Source organism: Mus musculus, chromosome 5, assembly GCF_000001635.26.
Source record: "Mus musculus strain C57BL/6J chromosome 5, GRCm38.p6 C57BL/6J".
Classification (NCBI taxonomy): domain Eukaryota; kingdom Metazoa; phylum Chordata; class Mammalia; order Rodentia; family Muridae; genus Mus; species Mus musculus.
This window is the reverse complement of record NC_000071.6, coordinates 25,783,729-25,809,166: the sequence shown is the minus strand read 5'-3', so window position 1 is coordinate 25,809,166 and position 25,438 is coordinate 25,783,729. Positions and strand designations below refer to the sequence as shown.

The following is a 25,438-nucleotide window of genomic DNA, read 5'->3' as shown; positions in this document are numbered from 1 at the left end:
AATCATATAAACTTTACTCCAGAATTTAATATCCAATAAACTGGGAAACACTCCTAAGCCCTGGTCACAGGCGGAGCTCCCGTCAATTCCTCCTCCTCCTCGGGTCTCCGGGGAAAGCCATTCCCTCCTGGAAACTTTCCCTGACTACCGAGCAGTGAGGCCATATTCTCAGTGTCCACTGGCCCTTCCTCCTCCCATCAATACATCCTTCCTAAAGAGTACCAACCAATCCACCCCTGAGACTGGAGACCCTCCAAGTGCGTCTTCTACTACATCTCCAGGGGAGGGCACATGCAAATCACTAAAGTAGGAGGCACAGAGAGTTAGGGAGAACTCTGCTGCGCCTCTGTGTGCACTGTCACTGAGTCCTCAGGGGAGCCTATCAGGTTGGGACTATGTCATGCTGCTTCCAAGAAACAGAGCCAGGCTTTGCATCTGAGCAGCTGATACCAGTGAGCACCGGAGAAAGGTATGTCGTGTTAATAGTCTACTCTTCTGAAATACTGATTGTGAATTTGGAAAATGGTCAAACTATGTCAAATCATGCTAACATAAGCCTAATTCTGTAATTATGCCAACAGAACCTCCTAAGGGGTTTAGTGTACATCTAGTAAAGCCACAGTCACCACTGCAAATAAACAGGAGGTCCTCAGAGTTCCATCATGAGAATCCTATGTGTGCCTCAAAAGGGAGGGTACGTGATCTTTCTGAAAGCCCCTTGCACATAGAGGTCAGCACTCCCAGGCTAGCTGCTCTGCAGTAAGTGCGCTCAGCATGAACGGGAGGGATGCATCCCACCACCCCCTATGCAGGGCTACACACAATACATACAGACACTCAACAGGAACACAGAGCACCACATTGAACACCACACTGAAAATGTGCCTCAACACTTAAGGGACAGCAAGATGGAAGCACTGAGGGGAGAAATGGGGAAACACTGTAACAGTGGATTCATCCAGTAAGTCACCTTCTAAAAGTCAGTCTAAAGGAGTGTCAGAGTGAATAAAGATACAAAGTGTTCCTTAGAACAAATCACGATGGGGACAAGGCACACCCACACAGGGGTCCTAACTCACCTGAAGTGAGAGGTGGTGAAACTCTATCAAAGTCTCACACAGAGCCACCAAGTGGCCTTTCAGAACCACAGGCTCCATTTCAGTAACTTACAGACCACCCTGTGTGTGGGCCTGAGACTGTCAATCAAAGCCAGGCACAGCTAACTCTGAGCAGCATATCTGCTTTTCAATTTGGGGCTGGAAGGGAAGATAACAGAACAAAACTCAAATGTTTATACCCTAGCAGGTTGTGTCCAGCTTTTAGCATTGCTGCACAAAGTTGTTATCTACAAGCTCTCTGCACAACTGAATTAAGTGAGTCTGTAACTTTGTGTCAGCCTTATCATCCTATGCTGCAGCACAGCCCACTACTTCCACAGTGGAACGTTTAACAAATCCAACTACTCGCCTATCTGGAATTGTAAGATGCACTTTGTGGTAAATTCATCTTAAAAACTATTCCAGGGTTGGCATGATGGGTCGGGGGTAAAGGCACTTGCGACCAAGCCTCATGACATGAGTTCAACTCCAGGACCAACCGGTAGTAGGAGAAAACTGATACTAGCAGCTTGTCCTCTGACCTCTGTACACACTGTGTCACAAGTGTACACACACACACACCAATAACAATAATAAGTAAATGTAAAACATTATTTCAAAACAAATATGTATACACATAACTTATTTCTAAAAGTAGAAAAAAAGAGGGTTTTCTAACACCCTCAAATGATTACAGAGGCAGAATTAAAGCAGCATTTAAGAGTGAATGGGAAGTCTTTTTTTCCTGAGAAGAACATCATGATGTAACAGTGAAAAGAGAAGGATACAAGAAGGGCCTGAGAGATGGCTCAGTGGTCAAGGGCGCCTGCTCTCACAGAGGACCTGGGTTCTATTCCCAGCACCAGTTGGCTCACAATCACCTGTAACTAGAGTCCCCGGGCAATCTGGCACCCTCTTCTGACCTCAGTGTGCAAGAAATGAATGTGGTGCACAGACATATGTGCAGCAAGATACCCGCACACCGAAAATGTATTTCTAAAAAAAGGAAAAGATAGAGTTATTCTACTGTCTGGCAAGAACAAGCTTAATTATGTATAAATTTCTAATTAAACTGTCAAGTTAGTAGTTCAGAATGGGGGGGGGTGAGGGGAAAAGATCCCACAATTCATGACATAGCTCAAGTCTGCCAAGAATCTGGGGGCAAAACATGAACCAAAAGGAAAAGAAAGCCATGCCCCAACCGCACCCCAACCAAAGCCCAAGCCTTAACAGGAAATAAAGGAGCACAAACAGAAATGTCGATGACAGTAAAGCAAATCTTATCCCTCCCTGTTGTGAGCCCAGATCCTAACAGAGCTAAGTGTTGGAGGCAGGGAGGAGAGGAGAGGGGACTAAAGAGGTGGGAGAGAGGACGTGGGGGAAGGAGATGGTACTGATTTTCATAATAGTATGGCAAGCAATAAAATCCAAGCAAAGCAATAAAGACACACAAGCTTGAGCTAGAGATGAGGCTCAGTGGCAGAGCGCTTGTCTAACCTAGGTCGCCCTGTGACCCTAGCACCCACAGCAAACTACAGAGCCCTGCCCTCCTCCCCACCCAGCCCTAACACAGACCCTTTCCAACTAAGAGTCCAAAAAGGCCAAGTGGCAACCTTGCCCTTTGACCCCAAATTGCCAGAAACAAAGAGATATTCCCCCCTTAAAACAATATAAAGAATCTCATAGCATAATAACCATATAGCAAGAGCTTGAAACATCAACTTAAATCAGATTGGATGGAGATGGCACAGAGATTACATGAGGAAACAAGGGCCCTAGAACAAGACCATAACACTCTTCAGAAGTTTCAGATAAAGAACTGCACACACCCATTGTATCAAAGTCAGTTCCCTGGAGCAGAATCGGAGTTTCCTGTTTGGCAGCCTCACTTTGGCGTTTGAGTCAGACTCTTCTTTCTGTGTGGTCCAGGCTGGCCCAAGCTCTCCATCCTTCTGCCTCAGCCTCCTGATTGGATTATAGTGCTGGGTTATCCTGCCCAGCTCCCAGACTGTTTCCTTGTAACTAGTTTGTTGTTACTTCTCTTTTGGGTATTGTTTCCTCTGAGGAAAGCTGCACAGTAAAAACTCTTTATGACCCTCTTCATGTTTATATATTTTGTTTGTTTGTTTGTTTTTGTTTTTTGAGACAGGGTTTTTCTGTGTAGCCCTGGCTGTCCTGGAACTCACTCTGTAGACCAGGCTGGCCTCAAACTCAGAAATCTGCCTGCCTCTGCCTCCCGAGTGCTGGGATTAAAAGTGTGAGCCATATATTTTTCAATCATGCTTCCAGGCATTAAGCTTTGCTGAGCATGTCCGTAGTTTGTTTAGTGGACGTTGGTGGGGCCATCCTTGGCACTGCTAAAGTGAATGGAATCTTGCTAACTAGCTTTTTGGTGGACCTCAGTATGAGCAAAGAAACAAAATCCAAGTGTCTGAACAGGCTTCTTGTGTTCTGCAAATATTAAAACGTGTTCTGTATGTGTGTTTTATGTAGTCATGGAGTGTTTCCTTAAAGTAAGGCTTCAAGTACACAGAGAGTAACTGTTTGTTTAGCACATTTGGAGTTAAGATAAAATAGTTAGAAATACTAAGAATGTCAAACCATCACAGCAGAACTGTAGGAGTCAAATTAAACAACTGCCTTTAGAAAAACAATTAAGTGTCTAGAATACATCATGTCTTATTATTTTAAATCATTGTCTTAAGTTTTCTGTTCAGAAAGTAATAAATGTATATAATCAACATGAAGAAGACAAACTGTCCTGGTCCTGCTGCCTCTGCCTCCCAATGGCTCATTCCAGACGTGTGTCACTGGACACCGCTCTTAGAACATTGTTTAAACCTGGAGTAGCACGGCCATAAACACCTGTATAGAACCACTAATGAAACACTAATACTGTGTTCTCTTCAAAGTCAGTAAGACAAAGTTCTAATTACTGTTTTAATAGAAGTTCTAGCTGACATAACACCCCTACACATACCCATAGACCAGCAGGATGTCTCGGTGGGTAAAGGTGCCTGCCACCAAGCCTGATGACCCGAGTTCAATCCCTGGGACCCACGTGATAGACAAAGAGAACTGACTCTTGGACAATGTCCTCTCTCTCCTTATGCATAGTGTGGCATGTGCACCCCACATACAATAAAGAAAGAAATGTTCCAAAAGAACGAGCAAATACTACAAACAGCCACAATAAGGAAGCAAAATGAAGACCAGAATCAGAATTAGAATTAGATTAGAATTAGCCAAAGAGCCATTATTTGCAAGCAATGCAATGGCCTGCCTGCAGATGGGGCCGGGTGATGGCCCAATCAGTAAGGCGCTTGCTGTGCAAGCAACAGAACAGAGGTTAGCTCGCCCACATCCATGTAGAGGCCGAGCAGGGACTTATGTATGCAGAGTCCCAGTGCTGGGAAGGCAGAAACAGGAGTTCACTGGCTGGCCAGGCAGCCTAGCAGAGTTGATAAGCTCCAAGGTAAGAGAATGATACTGTCTCAAAAATTAAGATGCAGAGCAATGAACAAAGACATGAACATCAACCTCTGTCCACAGGCATTCACAGGTGCTCACATCCACACAGCACATATACCACAAAAACAGTCAGGGGAGAGAGAGGATGGAAGGGAGGGAGAGAGGGAGGGAGGGAGGGAGGGAGAGAAGGAGGGAGGGAGGGTTTAATTGTAGACTATCAAACAAATGTTGCTGCATGCAAAATAACTTACAACTCTCAAAAATGTTATGATTTATTTGATTTCAAGTTATGCATGTGTACCTGCATTTGTATGTAGGAATGTGCATGTGTGTTTGCAGATGCTCACAGAGTCCAGAAGAGGGCATAGGATTCCCTAGAGCTGGGCTTACAGGCAGCTACAGTAAACTGCCTAACATGAGTACTGGGATCTGAACTCAGATCCTTGCAAAGAGCAGTACACGCTCTCAGCTGCTGCAGTCCCCGAGAGTATGCTTATGTGGCTAGCAAGAACTAGTCCGAAAGTTTGATTTTAAAAATAAATTTACACACAATAAAACATAAAAACTGCTAAAGATAAATCTAACCAAAAAAGCATGTGGAAGAAGTTAAAGAAGATAAAACTTTTCTGAAAAACTCACAAGACATGAATGAACAATGGCAACACCTGAACTGCCTTCATGAACAGGAAATGAAGACTCAATTCTTATTCATGAATATCAAATTAAATGTAAAAATCCTAAATTAGCTCATAAAAAGAGTATCTCAAATCAATACCTCCTATTAGTTTTTTATAATTATCTAACTGATTCTAAAATTTACAGTCTAAAGGAAAAGCCAAATCATTCCAAAAAAAGGAAGGAAGGAAGGAAGGAAGGAAGGGAGGGAGGGAGGGAGGGAGGGAGGGAGGGAGGGAGGGAGGGAGGGAAAACATCAAACCCACTAGAGAAAACTGTATAACACAAAATGGGGTTCAAACTGCATTCCTGGAGCAGAGACAGGTAAACACATCAATGAAGAAAATAAAGACCAAATGTTCCTAAGCATGAGCAGGCATGGTGGCTCACATCTGTAATCCCAGCACGCTGGAGGCTGAGGCAGAAGATTGACAGTTCTGAGCTATTTGGTAAAATCCTGTCTCCAGAACAATATTACCAAGCATAAATGTGACCACGGTGTGACAGAAAAAGGAGTGTCAAATGGGAGTGCACTTGTTGATCACTGGTGCGGAGCAGTGGGGAACTGGCCTAGACTTAGAAATAAAATCAGCTAGCTATCTTTCACACGTATTCAAAACTTAACTCAGAAAATACACAATTCCTTTGGAATTGGAGTGCACTTTAAAAAATAGCAACATTATGAGCTGAAAAATATTGCAATGTTTGACTCTATCAAAATCTAAAATTTCACACTTTAAAAATGTCACAGTGCACTAGGAATGTAGCTCAGTGGTTAGTACACACAAACATCACAAAGATAAACAAATAGTCACAAAAATAGGAATAATAGCTGTAACAAATCAGTACATGATGCCTAGTGTCCCCACAACACAAAACTTACCAAAAATGCAATTTTAAAAATGGAAAAAAGCATGAACAGCTAAGGAATGGTGCTCAGGTTTACCACTAAGCACAGAAATCAAATTCTAAAAGCCAGGTAACTTTACATTCGCTGGAGTTGCCAGTAGGCAGAGACCAAAACTGGATTCCTGAGAAGCCGGCAGCAGAGCAGCCACACAACCAGAGCAGCTTGGATCCCTGCTCGGGCAGGTGAGCAAGGGCACCCGTTCTGTAAAATAGAAAAACTGGAAAATATTTGTGTTGCTAAAATGTTAGCTGGATGTAATAACCTATGTCTGCAATCCCAGCACGGGGAGGCTGAAGCAAGAGGAGTCTACAAAAGGAGACGAAGTTTTATAGTCTCACTAGACTTGGCTTCAGAACTGCATACATTAGCAGTTATAGAAACTAAAGACAACACTGAAGAGGTTTTTTTAAGATAATGTTGAAACGTTGAACAAAATTGCTTTTAAAATTCACAGCACAGTGGACCTTTATACATAGGACATAACGATGAAACATAACACTAGAATCTAGGCAGAAAATATCCACCAGAGGAAGGAACAGGAAGGAGGGGCTGAGACTGAGCCCGAAAGGTGTCATCACAGACAGCTGTCATCTGAGAACCTCACTTCAGGTGACAGCATAGCAAGCAAGTTCACTTACACCAACTAAAACATTCCAAAGCCTGTGTCCCGTCCAGGCCAGCGCTGGCCAGCACTTCCTTAAGGAGCACCTGACTGTATGTGTGCATTTGTGGGTGGGGTCCGGGAGCTTTCCTGTATTTTCTCTTGCATTTAATTAACCAAGCCAAAATATTAAGGCTATATTTAATTTCATTTAATTAGAAATAACAGGCCAGGAGTAAGGGTCCACATCTTTAATCTCGGCATCAGGAGAGCAGAGGCAGGTAAAGCTATGTGAGTTAGAGGCATGGAGAGGTCCAGGCCGGCCAGGGCTACACAGTAAGATCCAGCTCAAGAAAGAACAGCAGCAAATGCTACCTCAGGCCCCTCTGCTGGCAAGCCCTCATCCGAGAAGGCACCTAGTCTGAGCTGTTGGCAACTCCCCAGGATGCAGTGAGCACAGGGAACTCGCCCCCTCCACCCCGCCCTATTCACAGTGCTGTTCACTGCCCTCTCTCTTTACTGCTATGCTCACCCCACTCTCCTCAGCCTAAGCCTTGCACAACATCCTCAAAGCAAAAATAGGAAAAAAACAAAAAACAAAAAACCTTCAAACAATGAGGCCAAGACTACACAAAATCTTCAACAGACAGACACAAGTGAGGCCTGGACAGATTTACTGATAGTACAGTTCCAGTAGCCAGGCCCTGATGGAAGCCCTCAGGACCCTGTAAGCATTCCTGATGTCAAATTGAGGATCCCTAGGAAGACAATGCAGTCTATCACATGACTATTCCCCAGACCTCAATCCCATCTCCTGCCAGGCTGCATGGGGCTCAGCTTCCACCTCTCCATGTCCACATCCAGCCTGTAGCCCCTTGGATCACAGGCTTGCTTCAGCCCTGATGCCTGCCTGCCCTCCCTCCCTCCCTCCCTCCCTCCCTCCCTCCCTCCCTCCCTCCCTCCCTCTCTCCACTCTTCTTACCTATCCTCCCTTCTTCCTCTTTTTCTCTCTCCTGCACTATGGAATATGAGTCTGGTGCAAGCCAGGCCAGCTCCAGATCCATCTCTCCTGAAGCCACTTCAGCACACACATCCTCAAACCAGTCTTGTAAATGAGACCTCTGCAAACAGAAACCTCTCAGCACAAAAGCAAGCACTGGGTGAGTGAGTGGTCCAGGGTGACTGAGGCCTGCACCTACCTCAACACCCACACGTCTGCCCTAGCGTCTTCAACTGTGTTTCTGGCAAGGCTCTCCCATAAGAACTGCAGCCAACAGTACCGTGGTTTGGGGCTGGAGAGATGCCCAGTGGTTCAGAGCACACACCACTCTTGCAGAGGGTTTGAATTTGTCTCTCAGTATCCATCTCAGGTGGCTCAGCACTGCCTATAAATCCAGTTCCAAGGGACTCGATATCCTCTTCTGGACTGTGCAGGGCTCTGCACTCACGAGTGCACAAACCCACGTGCACACAAACACACACACATAAACTACAAAATAAAAAGATGAGGATGAAAGGATGGCTCTGTAATTGAGAAACCATCTGTAACTCCAGTCCCAGAGAATCCAATGCCCTCTTCTGACCTCTGCAGGCACCACACACACATGATGGATAGATATACATGCAGGCAAAACACCCCTATGTAGCAGAATTTTCCCTGTCCAATTATTTTAAATATTAATACAACAAGAAGCCTGGGATTGAACAGGGAAAGGGGAGGCAAAGCTAAGAGTTGCAAAGACAGGGAGTGACACAGGAGACGGGGAAAGATGGAAGATGAACGGGACAATTCAGATTCCATGAGGCTTTAAATAACCACAGGTAGCTATAATATCATATAGGGATAGAATAATTGGGGTAACTTGTCTAATCTAGGTGGGCAGCTTGTATCATCTATGGGTCTGAAATTATTGTGTGGCATCTTGTGAAGTGGGAATTTATTGATATATAAATCTGACTATTTAATTATAAGCTTCTAGAGTTTTGATTTACTTGGATACTGGAATTTGGGACCACCAACCACAGGGAGTGGATGGCTGAGAAGGTACCAGTGGCTCTGAGGTGGGAGAACTGGAGCTAGGAAGACCACCGCACAGAGGCTAGCCTAGAGGCAGGGAGACCTCGGGCAGAGAGTAGCTGCGTATAACTCGGGAACTTGCTGTTCCTATTTAATATTTTCCAAAACACCTATACACATAAAAATAAGTAAGTAAAATTTTAAACAGATTAAATATGTTTTTAACATTCCCATCCCTGACTCCCCATCTCTGACATCTTTATTCTCTTCTAGCTGTTGCCACTGCCGAGGTTCTCACTGCCCCAATCCGAGCGCTCGCCTGCCCTTTGACAGTGACTCCTGTTAATAAGGGGCTTCAATTCCCTCCGTGAATGAGGATAGGTTAAGTGGTGCAGCCCACCAAACGCTGCTGAGTTTCAGATGGCAGGAAAGCAAAGAGAACACTGTCAGTTCTTCCTAGATGAGGGACTTAACAAGGTTAAAAACCTAATCTCTGCTTTGAAAAAAAAAATGAGAAAGCCCAATTTGTCAACTCAGCATGCAAAACCACTCCTCCTAATGAAGTTCAGAGACTGATCACTATATAGATGTCAGAGGTCAGGGGCCTAACTAAGCCCCCACAGAATGGTGCCCAGCTTCCATTATCACTGGATTTGGAGGCAGGACTTTTATGAACATAGTGAATTTTCAAAGGTTGCAATGGCAGGGTTCTAATGCAATTAGAGTGGCAGCCTGATAGGAAGGGACACAAATTCTCTCATACTCACACATGCTCACATAGAGCAAAGGTGACATGAAGACACAATGGTAAAGAAGACAGCCCCGCCGAAAGTCTAGAAAAAGATGTTTGACCAGGCACCACCTTCAACTTGGACTCTGGACTTCTAGAACCATGCTACGGTTCTATTGACCAAGTCCCCTTGTCTGTTATTTGTTAGGCATCCTTATCAGACAACATTCCACTTTATGAATTTAAAATGAGGACACAGAAGACCAATAACACCCATCGCCAGGCATACCCCACATGTGGCACCTGCACACCCCAGGAAAGCAGAGATGCCACTCTCCTTCAGGCACGGAACTGAAGCTCTTGGCACAGATCTCCTCAAGGAATCTGGAGTGCACTTGTCTAGTGATCCAACCTTCACAGTAACCACATAAAGCATTTGACCTTGACCTGAATACAGTGTAACAAAGCTCTCCTTCTGAGCTGGGTCCTAGGACCTCAGCAGCAAAATATGGGTTTGCTCCCTTTTCCCTTGGGCAAACTGTCTCTGGGATTCAAACCAGAGAAGTCTACCTCTAAAACCCAACTAGTCCTCCAGAGAGATGCCCATGGGCAATAAAGAACACGTAGGGTGAGCTTGTGCCCAAGGCATGACACCTAAGTACACTACCCTAGGCTGATGAATAGTTAAAGAAACAGAACTCTTCTAAATGGCATGGGAAGGGTAACCATAGGCCTCTCTCATTGCCACAAACAAACAAACAAATGAACAAAAAGTGTTTCAACAGTGAGGACTGACACTCAGCCAGGCCATGAAACTGTTTCCTTATGATTACAGATCAGCCTTAAGGAACTAGAGAGACAGTTCCAGGCAGTTAGAACACTTAGAAAACAGTGAAAGGCCCCCTGGTAGCCTCCGGAGGTGAAACTAGAAAGCCAATGACAAAGAAAGGAGTTTGAAGGGCTCAAGAACAAGCATGCTGCTAATGAAGTCCAGGTGACAGTCACCTCCCATAGCAATGCTCAGAGTAAGCAGCCCTTCCCAGGAAGTGGGTGATGGTCTACAAGATGCCACTAAAACCATTATGACACCTGATACACAGAACCGGGCTGCTTTCAAAGCTGAGGGACACAAGCCTTGAGAACCCAAGGGAGAGCTTTACTTACATGACGGGATAATGAACTGTGGTTCAGTGTTGCCTGCGTAGCCAAGCTTGGTGTACCTAAAAGCACAAAGTCATCAACACAGGTTTAGACGGCAACGCTCCAGACCACACCCCACTCATGCTGTCATTATAAGCTCACCAAGCCTAGAATATTCCCTTGAAGTAAAAAACACACACAGAGAGAGAGAGAAAGAGAGAGAGAGAGAGAGAGAGAGAGAGAGAGAGAGAGAGACTGTGCTGCCTGAGAATCATTTGAAAGTAGTTGCAAAGTTTACAGTATTGGCTTGTTGGTCCAGAATAGAAGCATAAATAATTCTCGTGTCTATACCTCCGACCCCTGACTCTCAGCGAGCTGTCACATTCTTCTGACCTTCACAAGAACACAAAGAAGATACAGTTGTCCCAGTTTTGCAGACCTGAGAACTGGGGCACTGAAAAGCTAAGCTACCCAAACTAAAGAGCTGGTGAAATGCAGAAAAGAACCCACGCCTAAGCTGCAGCTGCCTCCAGCGCGGGCTCTGTGCAAAGGACTTACTTCCTCACGTCCTAAACTTTTGGACTGACTACGGAAGCTTCTCAAACTGCCGTGGCATATGTGTAGACACAGCTCCTGCCATCTCCTGAGGATCACTCGATAGGCGCATCTCTTTGCCATCTCCATTCAGGAGAAAGAAGCCCACTTTCTGTCAAGATACTCTGATAGATTCTAAAGCCTGTACGAAAACAACTGCCAGAATACTACTTTCTATTCCAAAAGCAATCGATAATCTCCTAACTATAGAGGGGAGGAGGGTAAAACATCACTCGGACCATCTGCTGGAAGGGTACACAGAAAAGCAGTCTCGGGAGCTGAGGAGTCTGAGGGCCCCATCTCAGCTGATCCAGGCTGATCCCAGCACTCGGTGCAAACAGCCTTTGCTTAGAGTGGACAAAACCCTCCCTGGGACTAGAAAGGAACAATGAATTTGTTCTCATTTACAGATTATTTCAAGGTGTTTGATATTAAATGCTTCCACTTGATATTTCTAAATCTTCTTAATTTTATGATTTTTTTTTAAAAAAACATACTTTACCATATGCTGGCTTTGGTATTTTCAAAAACATATCAAGTAATACACATAAGCTGGCTGCCCTTGTACCATACCTATTGTCCATCCTCCATGGAGTGTGAGTTCTTCAGACCACAGGAGAGGGAAAGGCCAGACGCCAAGATGCTTAGGCCAAGGCCCATCTGAAGCCCCTACGAGTCTACATACCTCAGCTCTGGGCACAGGCATTTATAACCAAGTGGGTCCATAGTCTCCCATGTCAGGGATCACAGACCCATAGGAGAATAAGTTTCTAGACCACTCAGAGCCTGGAGGCTTTGGAGAATGAAGACAACACAGACTGGACTTGAAAGTCCAAGACCAGCACTGTATGGTGGCTCAGGCTACAGTCCACAGCAGGGAAACTGAGGCAGGAAAACAGCAAATCAAGGTCCCAGTGACAATCAACTCATCCCCAACATTATTCGATCTCTCCTGGAGGCATGCCCTGATGAACTGAGTTACTGGCCCAAGGCTAAAAAGCTTAGTGAACCAGGAAGTAAGCCAGGTATCACTAAATCATCAACTCTAATTATGTTTTTTAACAAGCCAACTTACTCACTCACCACCTACTCCAAAAAACTATGCCCTTGTACCTAAGTCACTTTTAAAAACCCATTCTTCCATGAGTGTCTGGCATTTATGGCTCTATCTCAGCTCCCTGGGGTACTACCTGGCTACAGAGCAGAATTTCCTAAGTACCTGCTTATAGCATTCTTGCCAGATGCTGAGCTACTGTGAGCTAGACAGAAGCTTAACAGGAGGTGCTGAAGATCACAAAAAGGAAAGTGATGAAATCAGGGAGGGTCGTACTCTTACGATCTGCTGTTCAGACAGGGAAAGATCTACTCACTACATGTAACAGATTCAAAATGGATTCAAAATATGGTAATGTGTAGGTACTTATTAACAGTAGGTACTAAGTATCATTCATGTTTGCTATATTTTTAATCAAGAATTTTTTTATTGTTATTTAAGACTATGCCCTTTTGTAGTGGTGGGTGCCTTTAATCCCAGCACTTAGTAGGCAGAGGCCAGCCTGGTTTACATAGTGCATTCTAGGACAGTCAGGACTATATAATGAGAGACCCATCTCAAAAACAAGCAAACAAACAAAAGAGACCATGTCATTTGGCACCAGATGGCCTGAATTCAAATCCTACCCATGACTCGCCAAATCCAAGGAAAATTCTTTACCTCTCTATATCAGATTTCCCCACTCCCCTCATCACAGCTAAGGCAATGATACTATGGAGATGACATACATAAAAATGATATAATGTTGTGCTTATATATCTCATTACCATTTTACTATCATTTTTAGATGTTCGAAATATATAGGAACTTAGAATTTTGAAAAGTAGCCAGGTAGAAGATGCACACACTTATAATCCTGGCACTTGGGAGGTAAGAAAAGACTGGGAGTGCAAGGCCATCTCAGTTTCAGTTGTACAGCAAGCAAGTTTGAGGCGAGCCTAGGACATGAGACCCTTCAGAAAAAATAATGTTTTTTTTTTACTTTTTATTGGTTCTTTGTGCATTTCATATCATGCACTGTAATCTCACTTCTCTCCCCTTCCCCTCATAACCGACCTCCACCCTTGTAACCTCACCCACAACAAAGAAAAAAAAATCTTATTGTGGAAGCTGTAGTCTGTCACAGTGTGTCATACAGCATACCCTCTTGTCCATGCTTCTTTGCTTGCAAGTGTTCACTGCAATGAGTCACTGGTCTGGTGCAAGGCCTCTGCTACTCTATCAACACTGGACCCTCACTTGGAGTCTTCTCAGATAGCCTATTGTTGCCCTGTGTCATGGAGATCCTGCAGCTTTAAATCTGTTGGTCCAGCCCCTTGACGAACTCCAGCAGTCCATTGGTGGGGTAGATACAGGGGCCAATTCAAAGCCCTGGATCTGGGCCTGAGGGGTATCTGAGCTGCTCAGTCCACCTGCTCTCCAGATCTCACACCCGTGGGGCTGCCCAGTGACACAAACAGGGCCAGCTCCACCCTGCTGCCCAGCTGAGGTGCAGAACCCACTCTCCCAAGTGCTGCAGCAGGTGAGGGGCAGACCAGCTCTCCAGCTAGCAATCATGACCCCATCAGGGCCAGCTCTCCTGCCCACTGTAGTAACAAGGGCAAAGGGGGGAGAACATCTCTACCTTGCTAACAACACTGCAAAGCAGACAAGTGGCTGGGACAGCCCTCCCTTGCTCACACCCTCGGGCCACCTTATTTATGCCACACTCCCCAGGGTGAGCTCTACCACAACTGAAGGGTTGTGGATTCACTGTGCTGGCAGAGCAAATTTCAAAACAGCCTAGTATTGACTCTGTCATGTAGTTATTAGTTTTGACTCTAACAAAGATAAATAATAAAAAGGAGCAAACTAAACAAGAACAAATGTAAAATGTACAGCTCAAGGAAAAAGGGGGCACCAGGAAGTAGAACAGAGCTGAGTCCTGTGTTCAAGGAGATAAATAGATTACAGAAAAATCCTGATGTTAAATAAAATAAAGGGTTCAGAGACCTCAGGGAAAGAGCCCACCCAGCTAAGATTCTAACTTGTGAAAAGAAATCCTTACTGCCTGCAAATCCAGATGTAGAACTCTCAGACATCTCTCCAGCACCATGCCTGCCTGCCTGCCTGCTGCCATGCTTCCCACTACAATGATAATGAACTAAACCTCTGAAACTGTAAGCCAGCCCCAATTACATGCTTTCCGTTATAAGAGTTACCATGGTCATGATGTCTCTTCACAGCAATGAAACCCTAAGACACCAGGTGACTAGGGCTAAGAATCTTTCAAACTATGACATTCTCAAACTAAAGAAGTCTAGAGACTTCTCTATTGAAGCCAAGAGTCAGCCAAGGAAACTACAGCTGCTGCTCTGGTTTAACCCTTTCTGGGGGAAATTTAGTACTACAAACCACACGAAAAGCCAAAAGCCATCTCTAACAAATATATGTTGGAAAAGAGGAAACAAATATATTTTTAAGAATTTATTTATGTTTATTAATCATGTACAGTGTTTTGCCTGCACATATGTTTATGCACCAGGTATACACAGTTCCTGCAGAGGTCAGAAAAGGGCATTGAATCCCATGGAACTAAAGTTACAGACCATGTGGATGCTGGAAACCAAACCTGAGACCTTTAGAAGAGTACTCTAAGCCCCAGAGGCATCCCTACAAAAATGATTTGTAAGTGATTATCATACAATATATTCTATAATTATGTTATACTTTATAACCATTATAGAATTATGAGTATATAATTATAATATTATATTCTATAAGATTATAGACTATATTATATATGTTATATATACTCCATGTTATATTTTATGTATTGTATTATATTATAGAATTATAGAATACCTGAAAAAAATCAAGTAACAAACAAAAAGCAACCATGAATTCAATAAGAGGACAGCTATTAAATAGACAAAAAGTACCAAGAACAGCTGCTGAATGAAAAATCTCACTGGGAATGCCACAACCCCAGAGCACCAGCCTTAACATGTGTGAAGACCTTAACATGTGTGAAGACCTTAACATGTGTGAAGACCTTAACATGTGTGAAGACCTTAACATGTGTGAAGACCTTAACATGTGTGAAGACCTTAACATGTGTGAAGACCTTAACATGTGTGAAGACCTCTCCATACACACAAGCAGGCACTGACGCACCCTAATACAGGAAGACTCGGTATTTTTAAATAAACATCAAATGTTGCTAAGTCCATCTGGGAATGTATTACAAACCAAATGTGGCTAATATTGAAGGTGGGAGTAGGGTCTGCAGTAGTGGTGATGAGAAGCTGAAGCACTTCACACTATCAAAATGTTCAGCGTGTAAAGCCCATTTATTGTACATCCAGTAAGTGTTTAGGAATTTGACATTATAAAAGCATTCTGCATGCAGACATGCACACACACATACAAAATTCAATGTAGTACTATAACAACAGCAAGACAAAAAAAAAAAAACTACAAAACAGTGATTTTTTTTCGTATACTAAACCCCTTACATCCATTCAATAAGATGGCAACCCACAATCCAAAGGAGTGTTTGTTGTTACTATCATAAACAGATACCTAGTATAATTGATATAACTGTAAGTAGTTAATATATGGTTGTGACGTGAGGCAGTTTCACGGCACTGCAAAACTGAGGTCAAGTCTCAGAACTAGTCACATGACTGCAGGGAAATAATTACTTCTCTATACTCACTCCATCACCTGAAGCTGCTATCTTAGACTTACCATTTTGGAACTATTTTCTAATTCAAAAAGCAAACACGATCTCCTCATTGATGTCATCTTTGCTACTCAACAGTATTCGTTATACACTTTTTTTCCTGATTTAGACAGTCTCCAACAGAATTTAGTGTCTACAAACCAACTTTTGTGAACTGTTTACACACTGCTATTAACATCTGCTTGCATATATTGATGACTTACTCAGTGTTGCTGATCTTGAGCTATACAGTCATGAGGCACTTAGCAGAGATCCATTCTAAGAATGCACTATCAGGGGACTTTGTCGTGTGTGTGAATATCATGGACCATACTAACACAAACACATCGTAAGGGTAACTATCACCACCCACACTGACATGAGCCTTGGGACCACCAGCATGCATGCAGTGCACTGAAACATACACCTTCTGAGCTGTAAAGACTTACACAGCCTGGGTGATCTTATCTACCACAGCTTTTCATTAAGGCACCTTCATTATATTTCAACTTTGAAAGTCCCCCCACATACTGGATTCTGTATTTTATCTCTGGTGTCATATACGTTTTTGATCTCATAGGAAGAACTATGCTAACCTGGTTTTCCTAAACATGTCAGAAGCATGAACGATCATCAACTTTCACTGGGTAAAATGAGCCATGGTTGTAATCAGCACTCAGATGGTCAAGGCAGGGTCCCTGACTTGGGTTTGAGGCCAACCTGGGCTTCACAATAAGTTCCAGACCAGACTTGAAGTGAGTCCTTGACTCAGAAAAGGGGGGCAGGGTGGAGGAAGAAAGAAAGAAACAAAGGAAGAAAGAAACTAGTTAGTTTTGTATTAAAAGCCCTTGGTTGTGTGTCTGAATACTTCCATTCAAAAGCCAGCACCAATGCCAGAGACAGACACCATTCTCAGACTCAAGAGCTAACTTATCTCTGCTCATTCAATATGACCTTCCACGATTCTGGAAAGGCAGAGGGGGAAAGATAAGGATGGCATACATGCCACAGCTTCAGAACACAACACCAACGTTACGCCTCTGCTTTCTGAAGAAGGTGCCCTCCAGGTTCAAAAGCAAAAGCAAAGGTATTCACTGAGGGGCTGGGTGTGGTGGCGCATACCTTTAGTACTGGCACTCAGATGGCAGTGACAGGTGGAGCGTTCCAGGCCAGGCTGGTCTCCACAGTGAGTTCCAAGCCAGCAAGGTCTACAGAATGAGACCATGTCTCAAAAAAGAAAAAAGTATCCCCTGAGGTCTGACTCCCCCTCCTACACCCACGTCTGCGTTCTATCCTAGTCTTGCCATCTCTTCCATAGCTGCGCTGTATCCTTATCTGCCCCATGCATTTTAAACACTCCTAGGACAGATTCTCCTTTTTCCTCGGAAATGCCACTATAGCACATGGAGACTTAATTCTGCTAAGTCAGGAGAATTAGCTGCCTGAACATACTTCGATATACTCAAAATTCCTCCTACAACCATGTGTCTTGAGCAGAAGGTGACAATGTAAGCTCAATTATTTTCTGTTCCAAAGTGGAAATGTTACATCTTAAAACTGTTACCCATCTTTACACAGGACTCGGCAACTGTATCCTGAAGAAGGCTCTTTTGAGTGAGAGCCTTGTAAAGTCCTGGCTCAGTCCCTAAATTTCAACCAGAATTGCTCCAACCTCCACCTAAGATTTCACATTTTATCTGATCTTAATGGTAGAGTTTTTAAATAACACCTAATTTCTCACACTACATTGAAAATACACAATCAATCAGTTCTTAAGATGTTCCTAAAGTCACTTTATAAAAAAACTACAGTGTCTGTTTAGGGAACAAAGAGTTACTATATGTTCGAACTTATTAATTTTACCTAAATTTATTTGCTTTGCTTTTAAAGACAGGATCTCACAATATGGCCCTGGTTGTCCTGGAACTCACTACATAGACCAGGCTGGCTTTGAACCCACAGAGATTTGAGTGTCTTTGCTCTCAAATGCTGGGATTAAAGGTGTGAACTACCAGACCTGGTTTAATCTTTTAATCTACTTAATTTGTCCTTATATTTAAATCATGACAATAAAACACTGGCTAAGACAGAAGGAAGCAGCAGCAAAAGCTGCAGAACAGACCCAAATCCACCCAGAGCCTCGGGAGCTCTGGCCTCAGCAACTACACAAATCCTTGTGAGGCTGGAACAATGATGCACTGGGTCACTTCTGTACCTGGACCCTGCTGAGAACACCTTCCCACGCCAATGTCTGCTACTCTCTGGATGCAAGGTGATTCTCAGCAGCGTTTGGAGAAAAGGGTCTCTGGAATCGGTGACAAGACGCAAGGCATGCTGTTACATAATACTCTTCTGAATTAGTTTAGAGGTGGGACAAAGCTTAATTGAAGACTCATAAGCACAAGGCCTTGGTATTGAGCTCTGGTTACCTCAATCAATCAATCAATCAATCAATCAACCAACCAACCAATTTCAGTTTGAAGCATTCGTTCAAAGCTTTGGCTAAGCACTCAGATAGTATAAGCACTCAGATAGCTCTCTTTCAGTCTGAATTTGTCCATTTTTTTATTATTTTATTTTATGTGTATGGGTATTGCCTGCATACATATCTGTGCACCACACAAATGCCTGGAGCTTGTGGAGGCCAAAAGAGGGCATTAGAGGCCCTGGAACTGGAGGTACAGCTATTAGCTAACATGTGGCTGCTAGAATGAAACCCTGGTCCTATAGGAAAGCAGCCAGTGCTCTTTACCTCTGACCCATCGCTTTTCAACCTAGCTGTGTATTTCTGACCACCCTCTTGCTTCCTGAATGATTTTGACTTACAAATAACCAACCCCAATTTAATTGTTTTGGTGGTGGTGGTGGTGGTGGTGGTGGTGGTGGTGGTGGTAGTGGTAGTGGTAAAAGTAGTATTTAGTATTACTGAGGTGGTTCAGGAAGTAAACATATCTGATGACCCTGGGACACACATAACAGAAGGAAAAACCAAGGGGTGTCCTCTGACCTCCTCAGGTACTATGGTACCCCACACATACCCCACATACATACACATAACAAGTCAAATGGAACTGATTTCTATGTATGTGAATGTTCATGTGCCTGTGTGCAATTATGTGCACCATGTGTATGCAGGTGCCCTTGGAAACCAGAAGAAGGTAAGGACAGTTGTGAGCCACCTGACACGGGTACAGGGACCCAAATGTGGCCCTATGGAAGAACAGTAAGTACTCAACCTATAAGCCATTGGTAGCTAAATCTTAATGAAAGACCGTTAATTAAAGACCTTTATTTAATTAGCCTTTATTTTAATCCTTTACAATTCCTTGCCATTCCCTTTGCTTTTGATTTTGCTCAATGGTGTGTGCGTGTCCAGGCACTTGAGAGTGCTGGAGTTCAAAGCAGAGACTCATACATGCTAAATAAAGCAGGCACCATACCACGGAGCTACATGTCTACATGTCCGAAATCATTTGCTCTTGCTCAGTTATTTTTCTTACTCCCATTTTGCCGATTTCAAAAGTCTACACGCACAGGTGGTGACAAGTATACTAAGAGCCTTCCCAAGTGACCAAAGTCAAAGACAAGTCTTCCTCCATGCACCGTAAAGGAGGAGGCACAGAGCAGGCATCTCCTGTCCACACTCTCTGCCAGTCTTAACCTACTGCTTGGCCTTTCAGGGATTTTTGCTGTCCTGTGACCTTCTGAACGATCTTCATTAGCATGTATTATACATGAGACTCGTGATGACATTTTCATCTTTGTACATGATATATTTAGGCAGTCATCACCCTCATTACCTCTCATCTCCCATCCAGTCTCACCAACCCTCTTCCTCTTCCCATCTGTTGATTCTGTCAGTTTATTCCGTTTTAAAGGTGGCATTTTCACATGTCAGCCCCTCCATTTGTAGACTCCTCATTGATCCGCCTTCCATCGGCTAGGTTAACCCCCACGGAGGCTTTTCAGTGAGGCTTATGAATGCCACAACTCTGAACTTTTGCACATTTGAGGGTGTCATCAAGCTGCACTTTAGTGGCATTTCAATCAGATCACACTGTCACTCTGGCACACTGCTCCACCACCTTTAGGCAAGCTCAGAAGTTCAGACTAACATGATTCTACCAGCTCCGTTATAGGTGAAGCATCTGCCTGTAGCAAGTGTGTCTCAGTTTTCCCTTCTGCTGCTACCAGGAAGTAACTAACAAAAGCAACTTAAGGGAGGTTTTTACTTAGGATCCCAGTTCCAGAGTCCGTCATGGCAGAGAAAGGGCACCAGCAGGCACATGAGGCAGTTGGGCTGAGGGCATCCCTGTTACATAACAGAGACGTGACTGCTGACGGCCTGCAGCTCGCTTTCTCCGTCTTGTGCAGCCTGTGGAATGGTGCTTCACACAGCTAGGGTAAGGCTTCCCATCTCAATTAGCCCTACCTGAGAAACTCCCTTACAGACAAACCCAGAGAACAAGCTCTGCCCTCCTCAACGATTCTGCATCCTGCCAGGTTGGTGATCAGTATTAAGCAGCACAGGGAAGATTTCCTGCTTAGCTGTGTGTGTGGTTCCTTCTTCATCATCCAGGGTAATTCAACAGGAGATGTCTCCATTTTAATGAGCGTTCAGTGAACTCATAACCAGTTCATAATGAGCCCATCTATATATGCAACTACACGGACATTTCAGCCCTGACTGTGATAGAGCTCTTTAGCTCTGTAATGTACATTAGATTCGGTCAACTGCTGGTTGAGCTCACTGGAAAGCTGGCTCTGGAAGCAGATGACCCAAGCATGTTTGTCTAGAATGTGCTCTAAGACTTCTTGTCTGGGGATAGATGGGCCTCACTAACTACACAGGAGAGAAGAAGACAGTAAAAATGCCCAAGAATAAAAACATTTGTCCTTGAGAACAGCTTACAAGTAAACCATTTCCGACAAGCATGACCACTGTTTATAAAAGGGCTGTCAGTGGGGAGGAGAAGCAGAGGTGGAGCCCCAAGGAGAACATGGAAAGAAAGCTCACTGGGAACTCCCGCTGACAGCACCTGATTTGATGATGTCATCTCTGTTACTGCTTGTTTTCTACTTGGAATCATCACACATGAGGGGACACTCTGAGTCAGCCACTCCAGCTGACTACCTTAGAGGGGCTATCAATTTCTGTGAATATTTGAAGCACCTGACTTGATCATGTTCTGCTATCCATCCATCCATCCATCCATCCATCCATCCATCCATCTATCTGTCTGTCTACCATCTACCTATCACTTCTTATTTCTTTACTTTGGCTTCCTATACACTTAATAAAAAGCATGGCTACAGTAGCTCATTCCTCAGACCCCTTAGACCATACAGATCTCAGAGCCTCTTTCCCAAAGCTTGTCCTCATGAAACTGAGACCTCAGCAGCAATGGTGACATTGTTTCCCATTCTGAAATTCTTATTGTGGCAGTGAAGGACCATTAAGGAAAAGCTGTTTCCTTCTGGTCAAAAGAAGGATCCTCTAGCCTAGATGAGGACCTGGCATTCTAGCTGGGCCCAGACCTCAGGAAGACAGGTTCACCTTAAATCGTGCTAAAGAAACAGGAGTAATGCCTCTCCCTTTAATGAGATACTATGCTTTTCCCTCTGAGATAGCCGCTCTCAGTGCGGGCATTTATGGGATGCAGCTATGTAGTTGGTTTATGCCTGCCCACTTTTCTCAATTATTCAGAAAAGCCTAACTTGTCCTTTTTCTTCTTTTCTGTGTCTTTAGATGATGGACAGAATCTAACCAGGGTTCCCTTAAGTGGGAGTACTGATGCACACCTGCAACCCCAGCCCTGGGAAGCAAAGGCGGGTAGATTTCTGTGAGCTACAGGCCAGCTTGGTCTACACAGCAAGCTCCAGGCTAGTTAGAGCTACACAGTGAGACTGTCCCAGGGGAAAAAACAAAAACAAAATCTGCTTTCTAGTACTCCAGGGTTTTCATTCTTTCTCAGAAACCTTACTTCCTATCAGTATGGCTGTCTGTCCCCTGTGTGGCTGACTTTGGTATGGCTTGCTCTTTTCTTGTTCTCCATCTTCCTCTTCTAGGCAGGTGTGGAGCTTGCCCGTTCCCCACTCCCACCCCGCGGCCCCGCTGGGGTTTTTCTTTTAAATGTGATTAAAACTGTTCTCAAACTCAGGATCCAATCTTAAATTCATTCATTCTTTCATTCATTTATGAGACAGGTTCTATCTACATAGCCCTAGCTATCCTGGAAATTGCTATGTAGACCAGGCGGGCCTTGAACTCAAAGACATCTGTCTGCCTCTGCCTCCTGAGTACTGGGATTAAAGGCGTGCAACACTATATCTGGTTTTGAAAATTCTTTTACTAATAATACCAGAAAGGTAATCCAACCTCCCCAGTAATTATATGACTTTGAAAATTATTTATCTATTTATTTATTTATTTAGGGGTGGTGTGTGTGTGTTTACAAGTAGACTATGCTTCCCAGGGTGCACATGTGTAGTAATTTTCTCCAAAATAAAACCTATCTTAGAGAAAAGCTCCTTAAGATGCTGAATGTCCTAAAGAGAAATGAAACATTTTATCCTGCCAGGAAGGTTGATAAGCTAAAGAAGTAAACAAGTCAAAAGTTACTGAAAGTCCCTGAAACTGAGCAGATTCATGAAACCTCTCCCTCTCCAACCTTGAATAAGCTGTAAGGACCACCCAAGGTGCTTAGAAGAGCCAAAGACCAACCTGCTGCACTGCTGCTAGGCTGTGCATGTGTGCCAAGTTTCCAGCTTTCGTGAGTTGTCACTCAAGCTCGGTGGGCTCTGGTGATGCAGGTGTCTTTGAGTCACTTCTGCTATAGTACGTAACCCCTCATCCATGTTCCTGTAAGTAACCCCAATAAAATCCATTTGGGTCACCAAGTAGGGATCTCAATGGTATGTTGGAGATTTGTTCTAATGTTTTGAATTAATCTGGCCCCCAAAACCAGGAATCTGCGTGTTCAAACACCGAAATTCCTTGTCCCCAATTGGGTTTTGATTGATCAATAAAGAGCCAACAGCCAATGGCTGGCAGGAACTTGAAGAAAGGAAGGAGAGATTGCCATGACGGAGAAGAAGAAAGATCAGACCTAAAGGCCCACCAACATGTGAGAATCAGGGAAAATGGCCACACGGGCCACTTTTCCAATTGTGTTTGGAGTAGCAGAGATGAAATACAGATTTGAAAAGATGTTAACTCAGAAGTACCAGAGGGGAGTGTTTGCTAGCAGAGGGAAGGATTAGAACTGCCCAGCCTTTGAGCTAGCAAGGCATTTAAAATTAACTGGTGTGTGTGTGCGTGTGTGTGTGTGTGTGTGTGTGTGTGTGTGTGTGTGTTTCATTCACAAATTCAGAGGGCTCTGGTAGGTGTCTGGGAGTGTGACCTACAGGAAACACAAAGCAGTTTACCTAATTTGCTGCTACAATGATACTTTGATCAGTTCCTATATTGGGTAAGTGTTCCCATCTTCCCAAGAACAATGCCATGCAACAGGACATCAGGAAACAGCTGGAGGGACCCAGCCCCTTCCTCAACCATGCTGGTCCCAGAGGCTGAACTCAGGTCTTTAGGTTTGGCCTTTATTTGCTGAGTTGTTTCAATGGTCCATGGAATCACTTTTTCACTCCTTATAAATGTCTCTTACATCTTCTTTTATCTTCATTTCAATCTTCTTGTTTCTTTGATCTTTCGATTTTTTGCACCTATGCTGTCTAAATGTTTTAAGGATGATTCTAAGATTATTCTGATTTCTAAAGCACTCTTTCTTCCAAAGAATATCTGTCATTTTGCTTGTAGAGACACCCATCTTCTTGTGTATGTGCATGCATGCTTGTGTGTGCATGTGAGTGTGCATGTGTGTGTGTGTGTGTGTGCAGCACATGACTTATTTTTATGTGCAGGTCTCATATTGGGTCCTTTCCACTTAATATTCAGTTCTGAATGGGAACAGTTCTCTTGGACCTCCTACTTGTTTAACAAAACTATTGTCCTCCTCACAGAGATGTGAGATACAATGCCCTGCAACCTCTAAGGCATCCTTTAGAGAAAGAAGATAAGAATTCACTGACACCACAGGTACAGTATATTTCAGCTATAATTCTTCTGTAACCTTTGTTCTGAACACATCAGAGTCCAAGGTGCATAGTAGGATGTAAAGGGTCTAAGGGAAACAGCTATCCAGACATCAGCTATTCCTGCTAAGAAAGAAGCAGGTCTTCCTCACAGGACGCCTAGCTTCAAAGAGTCCATCAGGGCATTGGGAGAAGTGATTCTGCCTTCAGCCCAGAATGCTTTGCCACTTGGCACTGTGGAAATGAACCTGTCTGAAAAGGCAATGGCCTCTTCATGATTTGCATCCCAGCTATCTAGCAAGAACTGTAGACGGGGTCTCGAGAGACTTGTCACTAATGCTGAGACACATGGAGCCACTCAGAGGAAGGCAGAAATGCCACATCTCAGTACCCTCCCACATGTGGGTGCATGTTTACTGTGAAAGTCCTGAAATACATATGAATTTCAGATGTTTTGTCTCTATTTCTTTACTTGCTTTGTCCATTTTGGGAAGTTACAAGGACAGTCATATGACTATATATCTATAACACCATATGGACAACAGAGTAGTTAAAACCTTTGGTTTTGGAAGGCTTTGTGATATGTGCTTTTAGAAAAAAAGCTACTAGTAATTTAGACAACTTTCATAATTAAGTTTTTAAGGTAGTTAAGGGGGAATGAGTGGCTGTATTGTGACAATGAAGGTCCAAAACTACTCAAAAGGAGACAGTTTAGTTTTATTTAACTGTGAGTGTGTGTAAGAGAGAATCAGAGAGACTGGGCACGAGTGCACTGCCTACAGAGGCAGATAATGGAGCCAGAATTAGAGGCCGCTGAGAACGAGCCACCTCATGTGGGCACTAGGAACAGAGCTCCGGTCTTCTGGAAAAGTAAGTACTCCTAACACTGAGACATCTTTCTATCCCACAAAAGACCCAGCTACAAAATAGAATATATTTCTGCAAACTTATTGATGACTATGTGGCTATTAATTAGATGTAAGAGAATCCCCCCCAACCAAATACTAGAAGAAGAGAGAAGAGCTACTAAGCCTTTCCATCACTGCTCACTTCTGAGAACTACCTAGACACAGTGACCATGCCATTACACTGCAACCTGAGCCAAGCATGGTACAGACACTGTTGACCCAGCACTAGCAACAAAGGTAGAATGATCACAAGTCTGAGGTCTTTCTGGACTACATAGTAAGTATGAGGACCATTTAGCAGGACTCTGTCTCAAAACAAAACTTTAAAAATAATTGAGGTCTGTGCCTGGAGCTGATCTGGTGCTACTGCACTCCATACCCAAATACTGCCAGGAGAGAACTGGTCTCCCAGGAGTGCTGATACACATGTGAGGACAGGTAAGA

General features: G+C 43.8%; 1 protein-coding gene across 4 annotated transcripts in view; it reads right to left on the bottom strand.

Annotated features, from left to right (window-relative positions):
• The window catches only part of Actr3b (ARP3 actin-related protein 3B), a 90,751-nt gene that overhangs the window by 41,525 nt on the left and 23,788 nt on the right, over window positions 1-25,438 (bottom strand). For 2 of the 4 annotated variants that reach the window (XM_006535713.4, NM_001004365.2), the window contains exon 2: window positions 10,666-10,721. The exons of the other annotated variants lie outside the window; for them this stretch is intronic. In XM_006535713.4, coding sequence (XP_006535776.2) covers window positions 10,666-10,721 — 56 coding nt within the window. The remainder of the gene's footprint in view (window positions 1-10,665; window positions 10,722-25,438) is intronic. 4 annotated transcript variants of the gene reach the window in all.